Source organism: Phyllopteryx taeniolatus, chromosome 12, assembly GCF_024500385.1.
Source record: "Phyllopteryx taeniolatus isolate TA_2022b chromosome 12, UOR_Ptae_1.2, whole genome shotgun sequence".
Lineage (NCBI taxonomy): Eukaryota > Metazoa > Chordata > Actinopteri > Syngnathiformes > Syngnathidae > Phyllopteryx > Phyllopteryx taeniolatus.
In genome coordinates, this window is record NC_084513.1 from 5,140,268 (window position 1) to 5,161,773 (window position 21,506).

At 43.6% G+C, this 21,506-nt stretch overlaps 2 protein-coding genes across 9 annotated transcripts in view; both read left to right on the forward strand.

The window, feature by feature from the left end:
* mphosph8 (M-phase phosphoprotein 8) overlaps positions 1-10,501 on the forward strand; it is a 41,871-nt gene extending 31,370 nt beyond the window's left edge. The window contains exons 8-14 of one of the 2 annotated variants that reach the window (XM_061791702.1): positions 3,354-3,494; positions 3,571-3,657; positions 4,103-4,257; positions 5,221-5,372; positions 8,647-8,771; positions 8,852-8,935; positions 10,119-10,501. In XM_061791702.1, the coding sequence (XP_061647686.1) occupies positions 3,354-3,494; positions 3,571-3,657; positions 4,103-4,257; positions 5,221-5,372; positions 8,647-8,771; positions 8,852-8,935; positions 10,119-10,160 (786 nt within the window). In that variant the 3' untranslated portion in view covers positions 10,161-10,501. Of the gene's footprint in view, positions 1-3,353; positions 3,495-3,570; positions 3,658-4,102; positions 4,258-5,220; positions 5,373-8,646; positions 8,772-8,851; positions 8,936-10,118 lie in introns of those variants that run through there. The other variant, XR_009791036.1, reaches the window with a different exon arrangement.
* A 7,473-nt stretch (positions 10,502-17,974) lies between these two features.
* Positions 17,975-21,506, forward strand: part of zmym2 (zinc finger, MYM-type 2) — a 64,689-nt gene continuing 61,157 nt past the window's right edge. For 2 of the 7 annotated variants that reach the window (XR_009790988.1, XR_009790989.1), the window contains exon 1: positions 17,975-18,515. Coding sequence is in view for 1 of the 7 variants with exons in the window: in XM_061791265.1 (XP_061647249.1) it covers positions 18,451-18,515 (65 nt within the window). In the remaining 6 variants the exon portion in view is untranslated. Of the gene's footprint in view, positions 18,516-20,721; positions 20,743-21,506 lie in introns of those variants that run through there. The other 5 variants (XM_061791259.1, XM_061791263.1, XM_061791264.1 and 2 more) reach the window with 4 other exon arrangements.

A 21,506-nucleotide genomic window follows, 5' to 3' on the forward strand; every position in this document is an offset into this window, starting at 1 on the left:
AGTGCTATCAATTGACATGCAAACAATAACAATAGTCGAGTTTTTAGAATCCTTCAAGCAAAGGATATTTGAACACAAATGGTGGAGCAACAAATGAACCAAACACCCTCCTGTACCAGAGAAAAGACAGACAATATACTGTAGCATCTGGTTACACAATGAAGTGGAGACAAGCCATGGTCGATCAATAAGCTCTTTATTGTAAAATTAATATAGCGTCGTGCTTCTCTCTACCATCAGACTGCCAGAGCAAGGAGATTATATATTATTATTTTTAACTATATACTATTATATACTGCATCAAGTAGCGACCATGCAGTTCTGCACGGTGCCTACGCAAGTATGGAAAGTATGAAAAGGTATGGAATTTGATTGAATAAATTTGCAGGTCTGGAATGTTTTGAAAATGTATTTTGAGGAAAAATATTAATGTTTCCAAGACTGTTACAACAGCTCTATTTTCTAAAACAAAAAATGATGAACATCTAAAAATAATTTTCTTTCACTCATGGTTAGTGCTTGGGTGAAGCCATTTATTATCAAACAACTGTGTTTACTCTTTTTAAATCAAAATGACAACAGATACTATACAAATGGGCCTGATCAAAGGTTTACATACCCTTGAGATTTTGGCCAGATAACATGCACACAAGTTGACACAAATGGGTTTGAATGGTTACGAAAAGATAACCATCCACACCTGTCTGCTTGTAATCAGTGTGTGTATAAAGGTTCAGTGAGTTTCTGGGCTCCTGACAGACCCTTGCAGTGACATCTCTGGATTCTGAGTCATGGGGAAAGCAAAAGAATTGTCAAAAGATTCGCGGGAAAAGGTAATTAATTGAACTGTTTAAAACAGGAAAGGGACATAAGAAGATATCCAAGGAACTGAGAATGCTAATCAGCAATGTTCAAACTCTAATTCAGAAGTGGAAAATGAGAGATTCTGTTTGAAACCAACCCACGATCAGGTCGACCAACAATTTTCACCAGATGTTGGGAACAACCCAAGTAATCCATACATACAAAGAAGGAAGAACAAATAAGGTCAGAAATTAATTTCTGTGTAGAATTGTGAAATGACACACGGAAAAAGTATTGAATACATGAAGAAAGGGAGATGCAAAAAGCCATGGAACGCCAACACCTAAAATCTATCAAGCAGCAATCCAGCCCCTTGTCAGTGAAAATGAATATCAGATGGTTCAGTCCTAATTGATGGCCTACAAAAAGGCCTCATTGCCAAGGTGTGAGTCAAGACACATCTCATGATGGGTAAGAGCAGAGAGCTGTGTCAAGACCATCGCAAACTAATTGTTGCAAAACAGATTGATTGCATTGGTTACAGGCGCATATCTACGCTGCTGAACGTTCCAGTGAGCACGGTTGGGGCCATAACACGTAAGTGGAACGCCAATCATACCGCCATAAATTTGCCTCAATCAGGTGCTCCTTGGAAGATTTCTTACAGAGGAGTGCAAAGAATAATCAGAAGAGTTGTCCAAGAGCCAACGACCACCTGTGGAGAGCTTCAAAAAGACCTGGAATTGGCAGGTACTGTTGTCACAAGGAAATCAGTGAGTAAGGGATTCTCCCGCCATGGCCTGTAAGCACGCTCACCACACGAGACCCCACTGCTGAAAAAATGCATGTCAAAACTCGTTTAAAGTTTGCTGGACCACATTTGGAGAAGCCAGTTAAATTAAACTCTTTGGATGCCATCATGGACAGCACCTTTGGAGGAGAAATGGCACTGGACATCACCCTGAAAACACCATACCAACAGTCAAGTTCGGAGGTGGGAACATGATGGTGTGGGGCTAGTTTTTTTGTCCTGTTCGGCTGTTAGGTCAAGCAGAATGGAGGATCTGTATCCCTTTTATGCCGGAACAGTTTTACTGTGTCACAGTGGAGTTTTTAAGCTTCCGCTGTAGTTTCTTAGTATTATAATTGAAGTTTATTGAGGATCAGATTCGAACAGAAAAAGTTTCGCGAGGGAAACGAAGACAAAAGACAAAGCACTAATTGTAAACAGGATGAGAAAAGTAAGTCATTACATTATCTACAACAATGAAACATTAAATATGAGTGTTGCATGGGGCTGTAGTGCTCCACCCTGTGAGGGAAGGACAGGACAAAACCGAGGGACCCAGGGTGGTGCTCCGACCTTCAAGACTTGAAGACTGCTTGTGTGGAGGAATGGGCCATTTTGAGACTAGTTTTTCCATACAGGAGAGGCGTATTGAAGCTGTCATTGCAAACAAAGGCTTCTGTACAAAGTATTAAATCAATACCAGTTTCTATGTTCAATACTTTTTCCCTGTGTCATTTCACATTATTACACACAACTTAATTTCTGATCTTATTTGTTCTACTTTCTTTGTAGGTATGGATTACTTGGGGTTTTCCCAACATCTGGTCTAATTTTCATGTCAAAAGCACCTTTGGAAATATATTTAATGAAAAAAAGGAAGTGTTCAATACTAATTTCAGCCCCTGTCTGTGTATACATGTATATGTGTGTGTGTGTGTGTATATGTATATATATATATATATATATATAATTTCAGCCGCTCTAAATTCTATTGACACCATTTTGGGGATAATTAATACTAACTGACATCACGTAGCATTATTAACTATTTACAATTACGCTTTGCATGCTGGGGATTCCTCCGTGACTCGGAATGGTGTCTGGCTGCGCACTCATTCTTAAATGCAAATGCACAGCGATGTCGTCATTTACGCACTTGACAACATGGCGGCTTCCTACCAGAGCTGGTCCACGGTGGCGATGTTCACTAGAATCGCGGGCGTGCTGGAGGCTATCCCAGCTATCGCTGGGTGGGAGGCAGGGTACACTCTGAACTGGTCGCCAGCCAATCGCAGGGCACATAGAAACAAACGACCATTCACACTCACATTCACACCTGCGGGCAATTTAGAGTCTTCAATTAACCTTGCATGCATGTTTTGGGGATGTGGGAGGAAACCGGAGTGCCCGGAGAAAACCCGCGCAGGCACGGGGAGAACATGCAAACTCCACACAGGCGGGGCCGGGATTTGAACCCCGGTCCTCAGAACAGTGAGGCAGAGGTGCTCACCAGTCGTCCACCATGCCTCGCCGTGTTGGAATATAATTACTGTAAGAAAAAAAATTGATTTTTAAGTGTTGTTTAAGTATGTTTATAGCTAGACAAAAGGGGCTTGAAAATTAATGAAAAATATTAGTATCGCGATATATATTGTTTTCGGATACGATACCGTCCGTCTCAATACCAAATATGGACATTATTGGTACCTTTTTTCCACACTAGCAATTTTGTTTTCATAACATTATGTTGTAATACCAGGACGTCAGCGGAATGTCGCTAAGCATGCTGGCGGCGGCAGGCGGTCAAGACGACATCCTCCGCTTGCTGATCCGGAAGGGCGTCCGAGTGAATGGTCGCCAGAAGAATGGCACCACGGCCCTGATGCACGCCGCCGAAAAGGTGACAAAAGCGAGAGATCTCCTCACCTTGTCATCGATGGACTTGGCATACAATCCTGTTTTGTAATATATTTCAGAATTTCGTGACGACCGTAGCCATACTGCTGGAGGCGGGCTCGTACGTCAACGCACAAACGCTCGGAGGCGAAACAGCATTGATGAAGGTGAGGCTCCATTTTACCACTTTTTTTTTTTTTTACATACCGGAGATGCTGGTGTTCATCAGTATGTAAGAGCAGGGACATCATCAGTGTGACTATGTCAACCAAATTGAACAAGACGTGGCCCATTTTGGGTGAATTCCTGGGTCATATTTTGTTACAAAGTTAGAAGGAAAAAAAAAAAGGAAACTAAATCAGCCCTGGACACTAGTTTCACCGATTGGCTATCATAACTGAACCCACCATAAAGTCTCAAGGACTCATGCCCCAAACAGAACAGGAAGTCAGCCATTCAGTTTTCAAGCAGCCATTTCCGATGAATTCCACGGCTCCTACCAGGGAATTGGCCAAACTGTTTCCCTGTTGTAGTTATCCTCAACAAGGTTGACAAGATGGAGGATGTACAGTATTTGATTGACCTGTGTCTTTTGCTTCGCCCACCCGACAGGCGTGCAAGCGGGGCAACGCTGACATCGTGCGCCTCCTGCTGGAGAATGGCGCTGACTGCAACATCCTGTCCAAGCACAAGACGACCGCCTTGTACTTCGCCAAGCTCAGCAACAACCTGGCCGTGTGCGACCTCATCAACAACCACACCAGCATGTGAGTCTTTTTAGGGACCAGGGGCCTCATGTACAAAGACTTGCGTGGATTTCCTACTGAAACATGGCGTACGCTGAAATCCAGAAAACGTCGTACGCACAAAGATATCCAGATGTATGAATCTGTGCGTATGCATGAATCCAAGCACATTTCCTTCGTACGTGGACTCCGCCCTGTCCACGGCCAAATTATATATGCAAATCATATTTAAATGAACCCTGCACCTGAGATCTTGATCTCTGCATGATCAGGAAAAAAGGGCAATGAGCAAGGTAATGAAGAAAAATACATTTTCTGAATGTGAAGTTGCTCAATGAAGTGGAGGTGCACAAGAAAGTCCTCTTTGGCACGCTGTCCTCTGGCGTTAACAACTCGCGAAAGAGGAGCGAATGGGATAGCGCGTGTGCGGCTGTCGATGCTGTGGGGTCGGAACGGCACGCACACGCTGAACTAAAAAAGAAGTGGTCAGACATTAAGGTGGATGTGAAGCGGAGGACAGCTGGCCACCACCAAAGTGTGGCCAGAACAGGTGGAAGAACCGGCGCGGAGGGCCTCACCCCGTTCGAGGAGGGAATCGCTGCGATCGCGGGTGACACTACTCTTTCGGGTGCTGGGAGCACATGTGGCTGTCTCTGATCATCCCACAAGGTTAATACCATGTATTTTTAAAACTCATAACAAATGTGTTCATACAGTAACCTACACTCAGCCCTGTGAGATAAAGTTTCCTGCGTAAATGTTGTATGTATGGTATTTCTAATCAATCTTTTGAATTCAAATAGAAGCACATCAGCATATCAAAGAGGATATCAAAAACTTTTGAGTTTCATTTCACTCTTGATCCATCTGACCTTTGCCGTGAAAAAGAACGTACGCCACGTTTTTGTGCGTACGCACCTTTTGTACATGAGGCCCCTGGTGTAGCAGCGTGTGGCTCTGTACTAAAAATACACCTCTTAACAGGCTGTCCAGCGTGGCCGAGGACACCGTCCGGGTGTACTTTGAGAGCCGGCTAGTTCTCCTGGAGCCTGTGTTCCCACTAGCCTGTCACCGGCTGTGCGAGTGGCCAGAATTCTTCACAGAGTTCACCTACAAGTCTCAGCCACCGGCAGAAGGTAACACTAACACCGCTGGTCACTGGGCAGAAAACTCACAGGGGAGATGATAATTTTCGCGCCTAGCCTACAATGTCAATGTGACCAACACGAAAATGTGATAGCTGACCTCCTTTGTTTGCTAAGCTAATGAGCATAACTACGATTGATGACATGATGGTTTGAAGCTGATAAAAATGTAGTTTTCTTTATGGTTGGTGTCTTCGGACTAACGAACGAAGCCTAAACATTGGTGAATATCATCTTTCATGCCTATGTGGCGACATAGTAGATGTTTAAAGTTCCCGAGGATGCTATGTCACAGTCCCCTTCGCCGTTTACCTGAGCAAGGAGGAAGTGCTTTTACCCGTTTTGCCGAATGCGAGTTAGGGTTAGTTAACCCTAACCTTATTACAGTCACCATGTTCTATTATTGGCAACCTGTGCTCTGCTGTCTCACATTGCGAGGGAAAGGACAAGGACGCTCAACAAGAACACAAAAAGGAAAGGCAACTGTTAGCACGTTGCCTTATTGATCTGCCTTACTGCCTATTTGTTCTCAGTCTGCAGTTGTTGTCTTATATGTTAGTTTGTTAAAATAAACAATGTTAGCATTTGATCAATTCTCATTCCAATTAGGAATAAACGACATGTTAAGAATTCAAAACCCTAATCAGTCTGCCTGAGTGACTTTTTGTTCTCTGGTTGCTATCTTGCTATATGTTAGCATACCAACTTTCAGCTTGTTAGCGTATTAGTGTAGCTAATGTTAGCATATTGGAATTTTTCAATTTTCATTCAAAATAGCACTAGACTACAGGGCAAGATGTAAACCCTTATCGAACTGCCTCATGCTTTCTATCCCCGGTTTGCTCTATCGCTAGATGTTTGGATACAAACTGTTACCTTATTAGCATTTTAGCATAACAAATGTTGTTAGCTTGCATGTTCGTATTCTACGTAGCTCAGTTGGCACTATAGCATCTGTCCATTAAGGGAGAGGTGGACAGGAACGTGCTACATTTACTTAAGTAGCATTTTGTTGTACTCGTCAGAGTAGTTTTAATGCATCATACTTTTTACTTTTACTTGATTATTTATGTTAAGAAGAAACTGTACTTTTACTTCATTTTAGTGATTTACATGCCACTCGCTACTATTATTATTTTTTAAATCAATTATTGCACGCGCAATCTATTTTTAGACTTCGCCTTTGACTTCCGCATAGGGCGCCGTTGCGCCAATCCAACGTGATCACGAGTGTCATTTGAGTCCAGTCCACCAATCAAACGGCACAATGCAGCCACATGACTGCATACAAAGCCTTTGCGGACCAATCAAAGTGACTCATATTGGGGGGAAAAAATCTGCTGCGCAACTTGTTTTTATATTACAGACTCCGAAATACAACAGCAGAGTACAACCCTCACCGGAAACAAGTCCGACTTACTGCCAGCAATGCGGAACAAACTGACACTGGTTGTACAGGGACCAAACAGCCCGTATCAGGGGGATCAGTACCCCATACTCACAAAGCACCCCCCACAGGGAAACGGTCGAACACCTTCTCAAAGTCCACAAAACAAATGTAGACTGGTTGGATGAACTCCCATGCACTCTCGAGGATCCTGCCGAGGGTTTAGAGCTGGTCCACTGTTCCAAGGCCAGGACGAAAACCCCACTGCTCCTCCTGAATCTGAGATTAGACTTCCTGACAGACCCTCCTCTCCAGCACCCCTGAATAGACCTTACCAGGGAGGCTGAGGAGTGTGATCCCCCTGTAGTTGGACCACACCCTCCGGTCCCCCTTCTTAAAAAGGGCAACCACCACCCCCGTTTGCCAATCCAGAGGCACTCTCCCCAATGTCCACGCAATGTTGCAGAGGCGTATCAACCAGGACACCCCCCACAACATCCAGAGCCATTAGGAGCTTTTAACCACCTCGGTGACCTCAACCCCAGAGATAGGAGAGCCCGCCTCAGAGACCCCTGACTCTGCTTCCTCATGGGAAGCTGTGTTGGTGGAATTGAGGAGGTCTTCGAAGTATTCTCCCCACGACTCACAATGTCCCGAGTCAAGGTCAGCAGCCCCCCATCCCCACTATACACAGTGTTAATGGTGCACTGCTCCCCCCTCCTGAGACACCGGATGGTGGACCAGAATTTCCTCGAAGCCAATCCGGACGTCTTTTTCCATGGTCTCCTTCCCTGCCAGAGAAGTGACATTCCACATCCTTAGAGCCAGCTTCTGTAGCTGGGGATCAGCTCGCCAAGGTCGCTGCCTTCGGCCACCGCCCAGCTCACACTGCACCCGACCCCTATGGCCTCTCCCACGGGTGGTGAGCCCATGGGAAGGGTGGCCCACGTTACCCTTTCAGGCTGTGCCTGGCCGGGCCCCGTGGGTGCAGGCCCGGCCAGAGGGGGACCCTGGTGACCTGCGTCGGGGCAAGGGAAACCTATACCTTCGTCTGGTGCCTCACCTAGGACCTGTTTGCCATGGGTGACCCTACCAGGGCGTGAAGCCCCAGACAACTTAGCGCCTAGGCTCATTGGGACACACAAACCCCTCCACCACGATAAGGTGATGGCTCCAGGAGGGGGTCTAAATTCTTTTACATCACAAAAACCTGCATTTGAACAGTAGTGTGTAGACTTTTTCTATCCACTGCAGCCTTGTTTCTGTTTTTGTAATCTGCTCTAGTTGAGCCTATTGTGGTGTTTAATAAGTGAAAACAAAATTTCAAAAGACCATTTCTTGGAGCTGAATCGGCCTTAATTTGTTATTTTATAAAGATTTTATTCATGTTTTAATTGAAGTGATATTGTTAAGCAAAATCTGAATTTGCACATTCATATTTTATGTAGTTATTTTTCTTTTATTTGACGTTCATGCTGATTTAAGTAACTCACCATTTACTCAGTACTTTTTCACTGAGTACTTTCTTACTCTTACTCAAGTAATTACTTTGAGGAGTACTTTACTTTTACTTGAGTCATATTATTCTAAAGTAGCAGTACTCCTACTTGAGTACAATATTTGGCTACTCTACCCACCTCTGATTAAGGGACAAAATGTTCCCAGAATTGATTTTCTGTACTCCTCGCAGGTTATTCAAACATGCTAACAGTCAGCATGTAAGTATCCTACCTCGCTCAGAAGGCTTTTAGCAATTTAGCACCTGTCCGTTGAGGCACGAAATGTTTGGGGATTTATATTGTGGTGTCTACTAAGCATGTTATACAAATGTACATGTGTTCGCTTGCTAACTGTTAGCATTGTGTCCTTCCTCCGCAGGCATGGGCATCCTCCTCTTCATCTTCCACGCTAACTTCCGCAATGAGATCACTGCCCGTCTAGGCGGCCCATGCGGCGTCCAGACCGTGGTGCTCAACGACAAGTTTCAGCTGCCCATCTTCCTGGTCCGTTCAGTACCGGTACTACTGTCGGCCATTTTGGTGTTGACATTGACTTGGAGCTATTTTGTTGTTTGTGTAAACAGGACAGTCACTTCATCTACTCCTTCAGTCCCGTGGCGGGAAACAACAAACTCTTCATCCGGCTGGCGGAGGCGCCCTCAGCCAAGGTTGCTTAGCTTTCTAACTGTTAGCGTGTTAGCATTCAACCTAGCTCAAACGGCATTACCACTGTAGCACCTATCCACTGAGACAAAATGTTTTGGGATTGACAATCTGGTTCCAAGTAGGTTGTGAGCATAATAACTGTTAGCAGTTGACCTAGCTTCATAGGTTTTAGCACTACAGTGCCTATCCACTGAGGCATGAAGTGTTAGGGCAGGGGTGTCAAACTCATCTTTGTCACGGGCCACATTGTAGTTAGGACTTCCCCCGGAGGGCCGCTATGACTGTGAACCCATATAAACGAAAGATTACCTCATATAATTACATACAGTATACACAACACATTGATGACTAGCCAGTTTTGAATTCAGAAGACTATAAGAACATGTTTTTCAACTATTACATATCTTTTCGGGGATTGTTAACAAAAATATGCTCACAAATATCTCAATGTTATTACACCACAACACAATTAGCAATTTTGATTTGCTTTCGCGGGCCACATAAAATGATATGGCGGGCCGTATCTGGCCCCCGGGCCACCAGTTTGACACCTGTGTGTTAGGGAATTGACATTGTGGTTCCATCCAGGTTGTTGGCATACTGTCCACTATAGTGCCTGTTCACTGAGGCACCAAATATTCTTTGGATTGAAATTGTGGTTCCATGCAGGTTGTTAGCATCCTAACTATTTGCATTCGACCTTGCTCAGTTAGCATTAAACCATCTGTCCAAATTGTATTTATATTGTGGCGTCCCTGCCGGTTGTTAATGAAACACTTTAGTGTCTGTCCATTAACGTACAAAATGTTTCTGGAATTGTTATTATGGGGTCAGCGCAGGTGGTTAGCATGCTAACTGTTCGCATGTAAGCATTCTAGCTATCTTAGAAAACCTTTAGCACTGTAATGCTTTTACCTAGCTCAGTTAGCACTATAGCGTTTGTATATTATGGTACAAATAATTTATGTTGTGGGGTCCAGGCTGGTTGTTAGCGTGCTAACTATTAGCATGTTAACATTCCTCCTAGCTCAGAAGGGCTTTTAGCATTACAGAATAGCACGTATCCATGGAGGCACAAAAGAAATTCCGGGATTTATACTGTGGTTCCACGCGGTTGTTAGCATTGTTCTTATCTCGGTAGACTTTTCATGCCTTGTAAATGTTTCGATCTTTTACTTTCCTTAGGTGAAGCTTCTCATATGTGCCTACAGAGTCCAGCTGCAGTGACCCATCATGTGTTACACCCCCCCAGGCGAGGGGTTGTTTATTTTTTTATTTTTATCATTTTTATCCTGCAATGATCAGGCTCACCATTCAAGTCTAACAACCAAAAAATGCCACAAAGGGTCACAATGTGTAATAATAAAAATGTTGTAGCATATGTTTTCACAAACTATAAAAAGGAAAATGGTGCCACTCCTGTTCTAATTCTCTAAATATGTTACTACGCTTTTTTAAAGAATGAATGACATGTTCATTTGTAGTGTTTGTGTTGTTTCTGGTTATTTTTTGTACATATTCATGTCATGTAAATAAACATGCTGGCTCTGGTCAATTCAGCCCTGTAATAGCGTCACAAAGTTATTGTTTTTATTGTATTGTTGTTTGTTTGTTTTTTTCATCCTTTTTTCGGGGGGGGGGGGTGCAGTTGTGTTGGTTTATATATATATGTATAAGGCTTTACACGATCAGGATTTTTAGGGCCAATCACGGATCAGCAAGTTTAAAAAAACGATAACAGAGCACCGATCCAATCACAAGATGGAGCAATGTGTCTGTTTACATGACTTCTTCATTTATTGTATACACTTGTGTACAATATGCTTGTACCTTGACCTTTAGGGGGCATTCAAGGATTGGCCACTGACATAAGTTTAGGTCAAATCAACATCATAACAGAAATAATGGGTGCTAACTTACTGTAATTAAATTATTGCAATTGAATTACTTTAATAAATACTGTTAATGACACGCTTACTCTAACTTTCTCACTGTCCCGGCTATATGGACAGGTGTTGTCCAGAGGTTTTTTTTTTTTCCTCTGGTCTGATGAGACGAAGATAGAACCTTTTGGCCTTAATTCTAACCGGTATGTGTGGAGATACTAAATACTGAGCAAAAGGTCTGAATACTTTTGGCTGTGTGATATTTCAGTTTTTCCTTTTTAATAAATCTGGAAACATTTCAACAATTCTGTTTTTTTTTCTGTCAATATGGGGTGCTGTGTGTACATTAATGAGGGGAAAAAATGAACTTAAATTATTTTAGCAAATGGCTTCAGTATAACAAAGTGAAAAATTTAAGGGGTCTGAATACTTTCCATCCCCACTGTATATGTATGTGTGTGTGTGGATACATGTTTATACATACAAATGTATATGTACACGTGTTTGTGTGTGTGTGTATACACAGCGGCTGAAATAAATATTGAACACTTCATTTTTCACCAGATGTTGGGGAAAAACACAAATAATCCATACAAACAAAGAAATTAGAACAAATAAGAACAGAAATTAAGTTAAAATTGTGAAATGACACAGGGAAAAGGTATTGAACACATGAAGAAAGGGAGATGCAAAAAGCCATGGAACGCCAACACCTAAAATCTATCAGTCATCAAACAGCAATCCAGCCCCTTGTCAGTGAAAATGGTTCAGTCCGAATTGATGGCCTACAAAAAGGTCTCAATGCCAAGGTGTGAGTCAAGACACATCTCATGATGGTAAGAGCAGAGAGCTGTCTCAAGACCATCGCAAACTATCCATCCATTTTCAACACCGCTTATCCTGGTTAGGGTCGCAGGACACTGGAGCCTATCCCAGCTGACTTCGGGTGAAAGGTGGACTACACCCTGAACTGGTCGCCAGTCAGTCGCAGGGCACATAGAGATACAGACAACCATTCGCACTCACATTCACACCGACACTGAGTGGGAACTGAACCCACGCTACCTGCACCAAAGTCAGGAGAGTGTACTGCTGCTCCATCAGTGACCCCATCCCAAACTAATTGTTGCAAAACATAACGATGGCATTGGTTACATGCGCATATCTAAGCTGCTGAACGTTCCAGTGAGCACGGTTGGGGCCATAATACGTAAGTGAAAAGCCAGTCTTACCACCATAAATTCACCTCGATCGGGTGCTTCTCGATTTCTGACAGAGGAGGGCAAAGAATAATCAGAAGCGTTGTCCAAGTGCCAGGGACCACTTGTAGATAGCTTCAAAAAGACCTGGAATTAGCAGGTACTGTTGTCACCATTAAAACAGTGAGTAATGCACTCTGCTGCCATGGCCTGTATCCATACTCACCACGCAAGACCCCATTGATGAAGAAAAAAAAAACGCATGTCAAAGCTCGTTTCAAGTTTGGTGAATAACATTTGGACAAGCCAGTTAAATTCTGGGTGAATATAGTCTGGTCGGCCGAGAGCAAAATTGAAGTGTTGGGATGCCATAATTCACATGTTTGGAGGAGAAATGGCACTGTCCCTCACCCTAAAAACACCATACCAACAGTGAAGTTTGAAGGTGGAAACATGATGGTATGGGGCTACTTTTCAGCAAACGGTACTGGTAAACTTCACATTATTGAAGGAAGGATGAATGGGTAAAACCTTGACATTCTTGACAAAGGTCTGCTGCCATCTACGAGGAGGATGAAAATGAAATGAGGGTGGACATTTCAGCAGGATAGTGATCCAAAACATACTGCCAAGGAAACTCTTGATTGATTTCAAAGAAAAAAAATAAAGCTCCTTGAACGGCACAGCCAATCACCTCACTTGAATCCAATTGAAAATGTATGGAAAAAACTGAAACTCAAGGTCCATAAAAGAAGCCCACGGAACCTTGAAGATTTGAAGACTGCTTGTGTGGAGGAATGGGCCAAAATCACACCAGGCTTTTGTACAAAGTATTAAATAAATACCATTTGGCGTGTTCAATACTTTTTCCCTGTGTCATTTCACATTATTACACACTTAATATCTTATGTTATTTGTTCTTTCTTTGTGTGTATGGATTACTTGCGTTCTTCGCAACAGTTGGTGAAATTTTCATCTCAATAGCACCTTTGGTAATATATTTAATGAGAAAAACGGTGATGTCTTAAATACTTATTTCAGCCATGATATATACACACACAGAGAAAACCCAAGCAGGCATGGGGAGAACATATATATATATATGTGTGTGTGTGTGTGTGTGTGTGTGTGTGTGTGTGTGTGTGTGTGTGTGTATATAGGCGGCACGGTGGTTAGAGCGTCTGCCTCACAGTTCTGAGGACCGGGGTTCAATCCCCAGCCCCGCCTGCGTGCAGTTTGCATGTTCTCCCCGTGCCTGCGTGGGTTTTCTCCGGGCACTCCGGTTTCCTCCCACATCCCAAAAACATGTGTGGTAGGTTGATCGAAGACTCAAAATTGCCCGTAGGTGTGAATGTGAGTGCGAATGGTTGTTTGTTTGTGTGCCCGGCAATTGGCTGGCAACCAGTTCAGGGCGTACCCCGCCTCCTGCCCGAAAATGCTGAGATAGGCTCCAGCATGCCTGTGACCCTAGTGAGGATAAGCGGTTCAGAAAATGGATGGATGGATATATAGAAATATATATCGGGGTCTCCTTAAGTAAAATGAATAAAATATTTAATTTAAATAATTTTAAAAATATGTGCCAGATATATATAGTGGGTATGGAAAGTATTCAGACCCCCTTAAATTTTTCACACTTTGTTATATTGCAGCCAATTGCTAAAATAATTTACGTTCATTTTTCCCTCATTAATGTACACACAGCACCCCGTATTGACAGAAAAAAAAACACAATTGTTGAAATTCTTGCAGATTTATTAAAAAAGAAAAACTGAAATATCACACAGCCATAAGTATTCAGACCCTTTGCTGTATATTACTCGTATATTTAGATCATCCTTGAGATGGTTCTACACCTTCATTGGAGTCCAGCTGTGTTTGATTATACTGATTGGACTTGATTAGGAAAACTGAGCAATCGGGGGAGAAGAGCCTTGGTGAGAGAGGTAAAGAAGAACAAAAAGATCACTGTGGCCGAGCTCCAGAGATCCAGTGGGGAGGAGAGAGAGAGAGAATGGCTAATTGAAACAGGATGTGGAGAAGTGAATAAAGCCCACATTTGCCACGCTGGCGAATCAAAATTGCTTGCGTCAAAACTCAAAAGCCCTTCCTGACAAAAGTCAAAATTCTGCCGTGTGTGAACAGTGTTAATGGTTTAATCCCCCCCACCCCCTCCCCGCTCCGTAAAGTCTCAAGGGGGGGGACTCAAGCATCCATACTGCCGCAGATACGTTTGAAATGTTGATGGTCAATGTGTCCTGCAATTCACATTAGCAATCGCAGCTAGCTAGCTGCCTTCTTCATCAATGCACGAGCCGCTAATCGCGCTTTGGTTGTCAGGCCAAGCTGCCTCGAACCAGGTCCTGCACATAGCTAGCTCGTTATTTGGCAGCCCACGGCATTAGTCATGCCCTGCTTCACGCCCCCCCTTATGTAATTTAGACCATTTTATCCTGCTTTGAAATCTGTTACATTTATTTTACAGATTAAGTTAGCCTAATAATATAATATGAAGAGTTTGAATAATGTTTTACTTCAACGAAAAAGTTTGGGAAAATTCTATCGGCTATGAGGTCCTCAAAATCCTTCTTGAGGATTATCAAATAAGTGAATCAATTTCACACTTTTACTGTAATTGATGAGAACATTGATCAACATTTATTATAGTTGACCATTTCAACTGCTTTTATACTCACATTTTAGTGATGAAGAGTGTCACTCATGTCACTCCACTTTATCTCTATATTCAGCTGACACTGATAGCAGTGCTAATGCTACTGACAGTATACCTATATTATACAGTATTACATTTTTACAAGGCATGAAGTTAAATCAAGTCAATATTCTACTGTGATTGAAGCTTTTTCTTTATACAATTCAATAGTAAAATGAAGATTTGTTCATATAAATTCATCACAACATTTCGGCCTGGCCTACAAGAAAGAGTTATTTGTTGTCTATATTTAATGTCTTGTTGGTCAGAATAATTTATATCTTGTGTTTAGTGAATAATGCTGAAGATAAACTTCCTCTCAAACAATTGCATGCTAAATTGCAATCACAGTTCATCCATTCATTTTCTGAACCGCTTATCCTCACCCGGGTCACCCGCGTGCTGGAGCCTATCTCGGCTATCTTCGGGCGAGTGGCGGGGTACACCCTGAACTGGTCGCCAGCCAATCGCAGGGCACATACAAACAACCAGTTGCACTCACCTTCACGCCTACAGGCAATTTAGAGTCTTCTATTAACCTACCATGCATGTTTTTGGGATGTAGGAGGAAACCGGAGTACATGGAGAAGACCCACACAGACACGGGGAGAATCATGCAAACTCCACACAGGCGAGGCCAGATTTGAATCTGGGTCTTCAGAACTTTGAGGCAGATGTGCTCACCAGTTGTCCACCGTGCCGCCTGCAATCACAATATTTGTTTAAAAAAAAAACAAGAACAAAAGAAACACCCTCACAATTAAAAGTATTTTCCCATATCGTTCAGCCCTACTCCTGATTGATGACTAGGTAGCGTTGGAGCTTATCATCTTCCCAGTGACGAGGACTGGCTAAGTGTGGCTAAAGGTTTCGCCACATAAACACACGTGATGTGGCTAACTACACACAAGTGTTGCTAGGAGATTATTACACTGTTTAGCCACACTAGCTAAGAGGTTTCATGACTCAGTGCCAACCCTGCATATACTGTATGTGTGTATATATATATAGTGGGTACAGAATGTTTTCAGACCCCTTAAATGTTTCACTCTATGTTATATTGCAGTCATTTGTTAAAATCATTTAATTTCCTCATTAATGTACACACAGCACCCCATATTGACAGAAAAAAACTTAATTGTTGGAAGTTTTGATTGATTAAAAAAGAAAAACTGAAATATCACACAGCCATAAGTGTTCAGACCCTTTGCTGTGACACTCATATTTAATTCGGGTGCTGTCCATTTCTCCTGATCATCCTTTAGATGGTTCTACACCTTCATTGGAGTCCAGCTGTGTTTGATTATACTGATTGGACTTGATTAAGAAAGCCACACCCCTGTCTATATAAGACCTTACAGCTCACAATGCATGTCAGAGAAAATGAGAATCATGAGGTCAAAGGAACTGCCTGAAGAGCTCAGAGACAGAATTCTGGCAAGGCGCAGATCTGGCCAAGGTCACAAAAAAACACTCTGCTGCACTTAAGGTTCCTAAGAGCACAGTGGCGTCCATAATCCTTAAATGGAAGACTTTTGGGACGACCAGAACCCTTCCTCGAGCTGGCCGTCCAGCCAAACTGAGCAATTGGGGGAGAAGAGCCTTGGTGAGATCACTGTGGCGGAGCTCTAGAGATGCAGTCGGGAGATGGGAGAAAGTTCTTGAAAGTCAACCATCACTGCCGCCCTCCACCAGTCGGGGCTTTATGGCAGAGTGGCCCGACGGAAGCCTCTCCTCAGTGCAACACATGAAAGCCCGCATGGAGTTTGCTAAAAAACACCTGAAGGACTCCAAGATGGTGAGAAATAAGATTATCTGATCTGATGAGACCAAGATAGAACTTTTGGGTCTTAATTCCAAGTGGTATGTGTGGACAAAACCAGGCACTGCTCACCACCTGCCCAATACAGTCCCAACAGTGCAGCATGCTGGTGGCATCCTCATGCTGTGGGGGAGTTTTTCAGCTGCAGGGACAGGGAGAATGGTTGCAATTGAAGAAAAGATGAATGTGGCCAAGTACAGGGATATCCTGGACGAAAACCTTCTCAAGACCTAAAGCTTCACCTTCCAACAAGACAATGACACAAAGCACACAGCTAAAATACCGAAGGAGTGGCTTCAGAACAACTCCGTGACTGTTCTTGCATGGCCCAGCTAGAGCGCTGACTTAAACCCAATTGAGCATCTCTGGAGAGACCTGAAAATGGCTGCCCACCAATGTTCACCATCCAACCTGACAGAAATGGAGAGGATCTGCAAGGAGGAATGGCAGAGGATCCCCAAATCCAGGTGTGAAAAACTTCCCAAAAAGACTCATGGCTGTATTAGCTCAAAAGTGTGCTTCTACTAAATATTGAGCAAAGGGTCTGAATACTTACGGCTGTGAGATATTTGTTTTTCTTTTTTAATAAATCTGCAAAAATGTCAAGAATTCCGTTTTTTCCCCTCTCAATATGGGTCGCTGTGTGTACATTGATGTGGCAAAAAATGTAACTTAAATGATTTTAGCAAATGACTGCACTATAAAAATGAGTGAAAATTTTAAGGGGTCTGAGTACTTTCTGTACCCACTGTATATATATCTAGGGGGGGGGGGGGGGGCTTGCTCCTGGCTCGACATAATTCATTCTCACGAAACTATTTAAAGGCAACAACATTCAGTCAAACTTGATTTATTTTCGTCGAACAAGCGCTGGACTCAAAGAAAGGATTTTTGAGGTGAAAATCATGCGGGGTGGGAGCACAAAAGCCTCCTTGAGCAAAGTCAACCCTCCCTGCTGCCTTCACTTACGCCATGGAAATGTCGTGCACGCCACGCGACGCTCTTCCGGCTTGAGCACTTGAACGCACCTGGTGGTTCGGCCATGTTGTGCACTTGAACACACCCCTTCTGACATCTCATCACCATTTATGTACGTGTGTATACTTGACTGTTTCCTCATATCAATTTAACACATTTTATTCCTCATTCTGGGCGGGTGTTTTTTTTCCCCCAATTCCCAGAATGGAAGGTAAACTCTGTCACCCCAGATCCTCGCTCCTGATTGGACCCAACTCCGAGCACTTGTGATCGGTTCGACCCACACGTTCGACTCCGATAAGCATCCAGTTGTCAGGTTAAACGGCAGACGTGCTCGCTACGGCCAAGGTTAAATCTTCCTAATGGGGCCAATTTAATTGCCAGCGCGTTGATTCGCTCTGCGCATGCCCAAAACATGGGGGGGCGGGTAGGAGTTTGGCGTGGGGACTGTAAAGAGTGAGTACTCACTCTGCCTCGATTTGTCAAAGTTTTCGCCAGAGACTTCCGGGTTAGATATTTAGGTGAATTCGCCTTTTTCAGCGGTGCTGTTTCCTTTATATTGGCTACCATTGTACGATGTCAAGCGTAGTAGTGTGAATTCGCCTTTAAAAATTGAAAGGAGTCAATTTCCCGTTTCCGGTCAAAATGGCTGCCGCTTTTTTGTTCTTTTTCTCTTTTTTTTAAGTGACTGACTGTTGGATGGTGTCGCTGAGGTTTCTGCGATTAGTCCCATCAAAAACGGCCTAACAGTGTGTGGGAAGCGTGTAGGAATAATTTGGTATTGGTAAATTTCACGTTTAAGGCGCGCGTTTAAACGTCACGTGACATTATTTCCCCAGCCACTATATGTGGCTGGAGTGAGCCTTCTCTTTCATTCGCGATCTTTGAAGGTCGAATTGGCTGGTGTGGCGTTGTGCGCATGCGCTCCCCGGGATTAATCTCAAGGCACAAAAGTGGCGCTACACCGTGTCGAGCTCTACTCCGGTAAGAACCACACTCGTCTCCTCTTTTTTTCCCCACCTCACTTTTTCGACATTCTTTCTGAAAGCCCTCAAAGTTGAAAGTTTGGGCAACTTTTTGTCCGTCGCTTGGCCCTCGCCAGGCCTCCCCTTAGCTCCGGCGGGCGGCGTGTCTTGACACAGGCGGCGATGAGACTGGTTAAAGAGTTTAATTTAAACGATGTGTCCAAGTATTGTTCATTGTAGAGCCCTAATGGCGGACGCTAGGCACTGGTTTCCCCGCTGGGTGGCGACGGTGGTAATGGAAGAGGGGAAGAGGGGGGGGGGTCGTCTTGTTGTGTTTATGGATATTGTTTCCGTCTTTTTTTTTTTTAAATTACGTACGACACGACGGCTGGCGTTGCTTGTTTACGGCCGCATGACACAATCGAAGCCTGGTTCATGTGATACGTAACGCCGGCGGGGCGGGGGGACGTGAGAAGATAGGGCGCCCCTATCGGAGGCTCGATGCCATCGCAGCCTGATTGCGCCACGATTGGCAGCGACAAACTTTTCAATTAAAGCAGGTAGTGGCCAAAACGGCCTTTTAATACTACCCCTGCGTTCGGTTTTGGTCCATTAGAGTCGTTGGAGTAGTTTTCACACCGGTGAATGTGCGGGTTGGGACGTTGTGAACGTCGTTTACTTGCGTGTGCATTGGGCCACAATGGCGCAGTTGGACCACGTTTCTTGTTGGACCCCCAACACAACTTAGGAGCCCCCGCCCCGGCCCCGCTCATTTTGGGACAAGGAGAGTGGGGGTGGGGGGCGGGGGGTGCACAGTTTTAAAGTTTTGGACCAGCCAAGTGGATTCCGGGCGGGGATGTTCGACCAGCTCCGTAATGCTGGAATTGATCAAGGCACGGCTACGTAGAGTTGAACGTGCCCCTCTCTGTGGCCCGTTGCTTTATGCACACATACAATCACAACAACCGTAACGGACGCCATTTGCGGTGTGAGCATGCTTTGACCTCCATTTTTCCCCCCCTTCCTTGCCCTTATAATGAGTTGTTGTTGTGCTGGTGACGTCACAGATGCGACATGATGACGTGTACAAAGACCCCCAGGTCATCTGGTGATGACATCATAAGTGTGTGTGTGTGTGTGTGTGTGTGGAGGTATTTGAGGCCTTCAGTCAAGTGGCTCTGCATTGCATCTTATCTACTCAACTGCAGAGTGTGTCAGGTACCTGCTAGGGACAAGTGGTATGTTCAGGGAGAGGTCTTTATTTGGTGCAAATGTGTTTTTATAATAATACATAATTCACCAAAATGAAATTTCTTGTCCGGAAGCAAAGGCTGAAAACTGAAAAACAAAAAACTAAATAAATTATGCCAATAATTAGTGAAATTGCAATTATTGTTATAATTGCAGAGGCGCCAACCTATAGAAATTAACTTTCAGAACAATTTGAATTTCCATTTTTATAGTTATGTCAATAACATTAGCACGGGACAGTTATTGCAGTGTAATATTTAATTGGGCTGCAACAATCTAAAAAAAATAAACTAATTGACAAGCACAAGTGTTGGCAATGAATTTAATTTGTGATTTGTTATGTCACATGATTATGACGTCAGTTACCCACTGCGTTGCCCATTATGACGTTAGTCACCCTGTCCGTTGCACACAGCTGCGAACCCAGAGGCTGCTGAGTCAGGGGCATGACATATTTGCATCTCTAAACCAATCAACACGCTGAATTTGGATGGTGTCAGCACTGAGCCACTTGGTTCCTTATTAACCAATCACAATCAGGTTTTGATGCTTTTAATGCACACACAGGCAGACTGGAGAGACAATGGCTGGTATCAAAAATACATAATTGTACTCATGCCAGCCAAACGAAATTGCTCTCAGTATCAATCTAAAGGTACCATGTTTTACCACACTGCAATACCACACAGGACCAGAACTGGAAACAGGAAATGAATTAGGACATCACCTGAGACCAGGGGCCTATAAGTTTAAAGGCCCTATATTTTATCAAACCATTTTTTTCTAATATTTGGGATTATATATTAGCTCTATGGTGCCTCAGTAAATGTGATATATTAATTAAAATCATCCATGCATTCCTGAATTCCAGACGTTTTTTCTGTCGAGAGGCCTGAAATCAGGTCATTTGAATTTCTCAAGGTTACCTACATCACTCGCGAAGATCTCCGCCTACCTCTCCGCTCTCGAGCCAGCACTGTCAACATAACAAACAGGTGTGCTTACCCCTGTCACAATAATTACTATATCAACTTATTGTTTGATAAATAAAATTGACACGATAGTTTTTCCGGACTTGCTAAATTGTCATTGTTGTGGTGAGCTGACAAGAGTTGGACGGCTGTGTCATTAGCCGCTAGTGGGCTTATGGACCGCAGGTAGACCGGCACAGTTGGCTCCGTCCAATACGCCACACTCCACAGCCTTGCTCTATGCAGCGCGTAAATTCACAAAACTGAGACACTTAAGGAAAAGTTAACTGTTTGTTGTTGCAAGCTAACAGGATAGCCTACGAGCTAGCAAGTTAAGCTAAACAGCTCACTCCACCGTGGCAATGTCGTTTAAAACATCAGTGCTTTGATCCGCGTTGTTGTGTGTGTTAGTCCACGATTAACACAAACGTGAATGTTGTTTTCTTAAGCATAACCTCAGTGCCACGTTATTCACCCAGTAATTGGCGACGGCGAAAGTCAACGTATATTTGATTGACGGGTGAAGGGCTCGTCTTCAGCAGACCAACTACACAGTAGCCAGGTTTACATGGAGGCTTTTTTTGTCATTCCAAAATATTTTTGATTGAAGATCCCCGGTCAACTGTTTACACGTGACATGATATATTCCGATCGGGTGTATACTTGGCTTTATATGATCAGGATTTTTAGGGCTGATGAGCGAGTTTAAAAAAAAATGATAACCGATCACCGATCCGATCACAAAATAGAGCAATGACTTGTTCATTTACTGTATATACTTGTATACT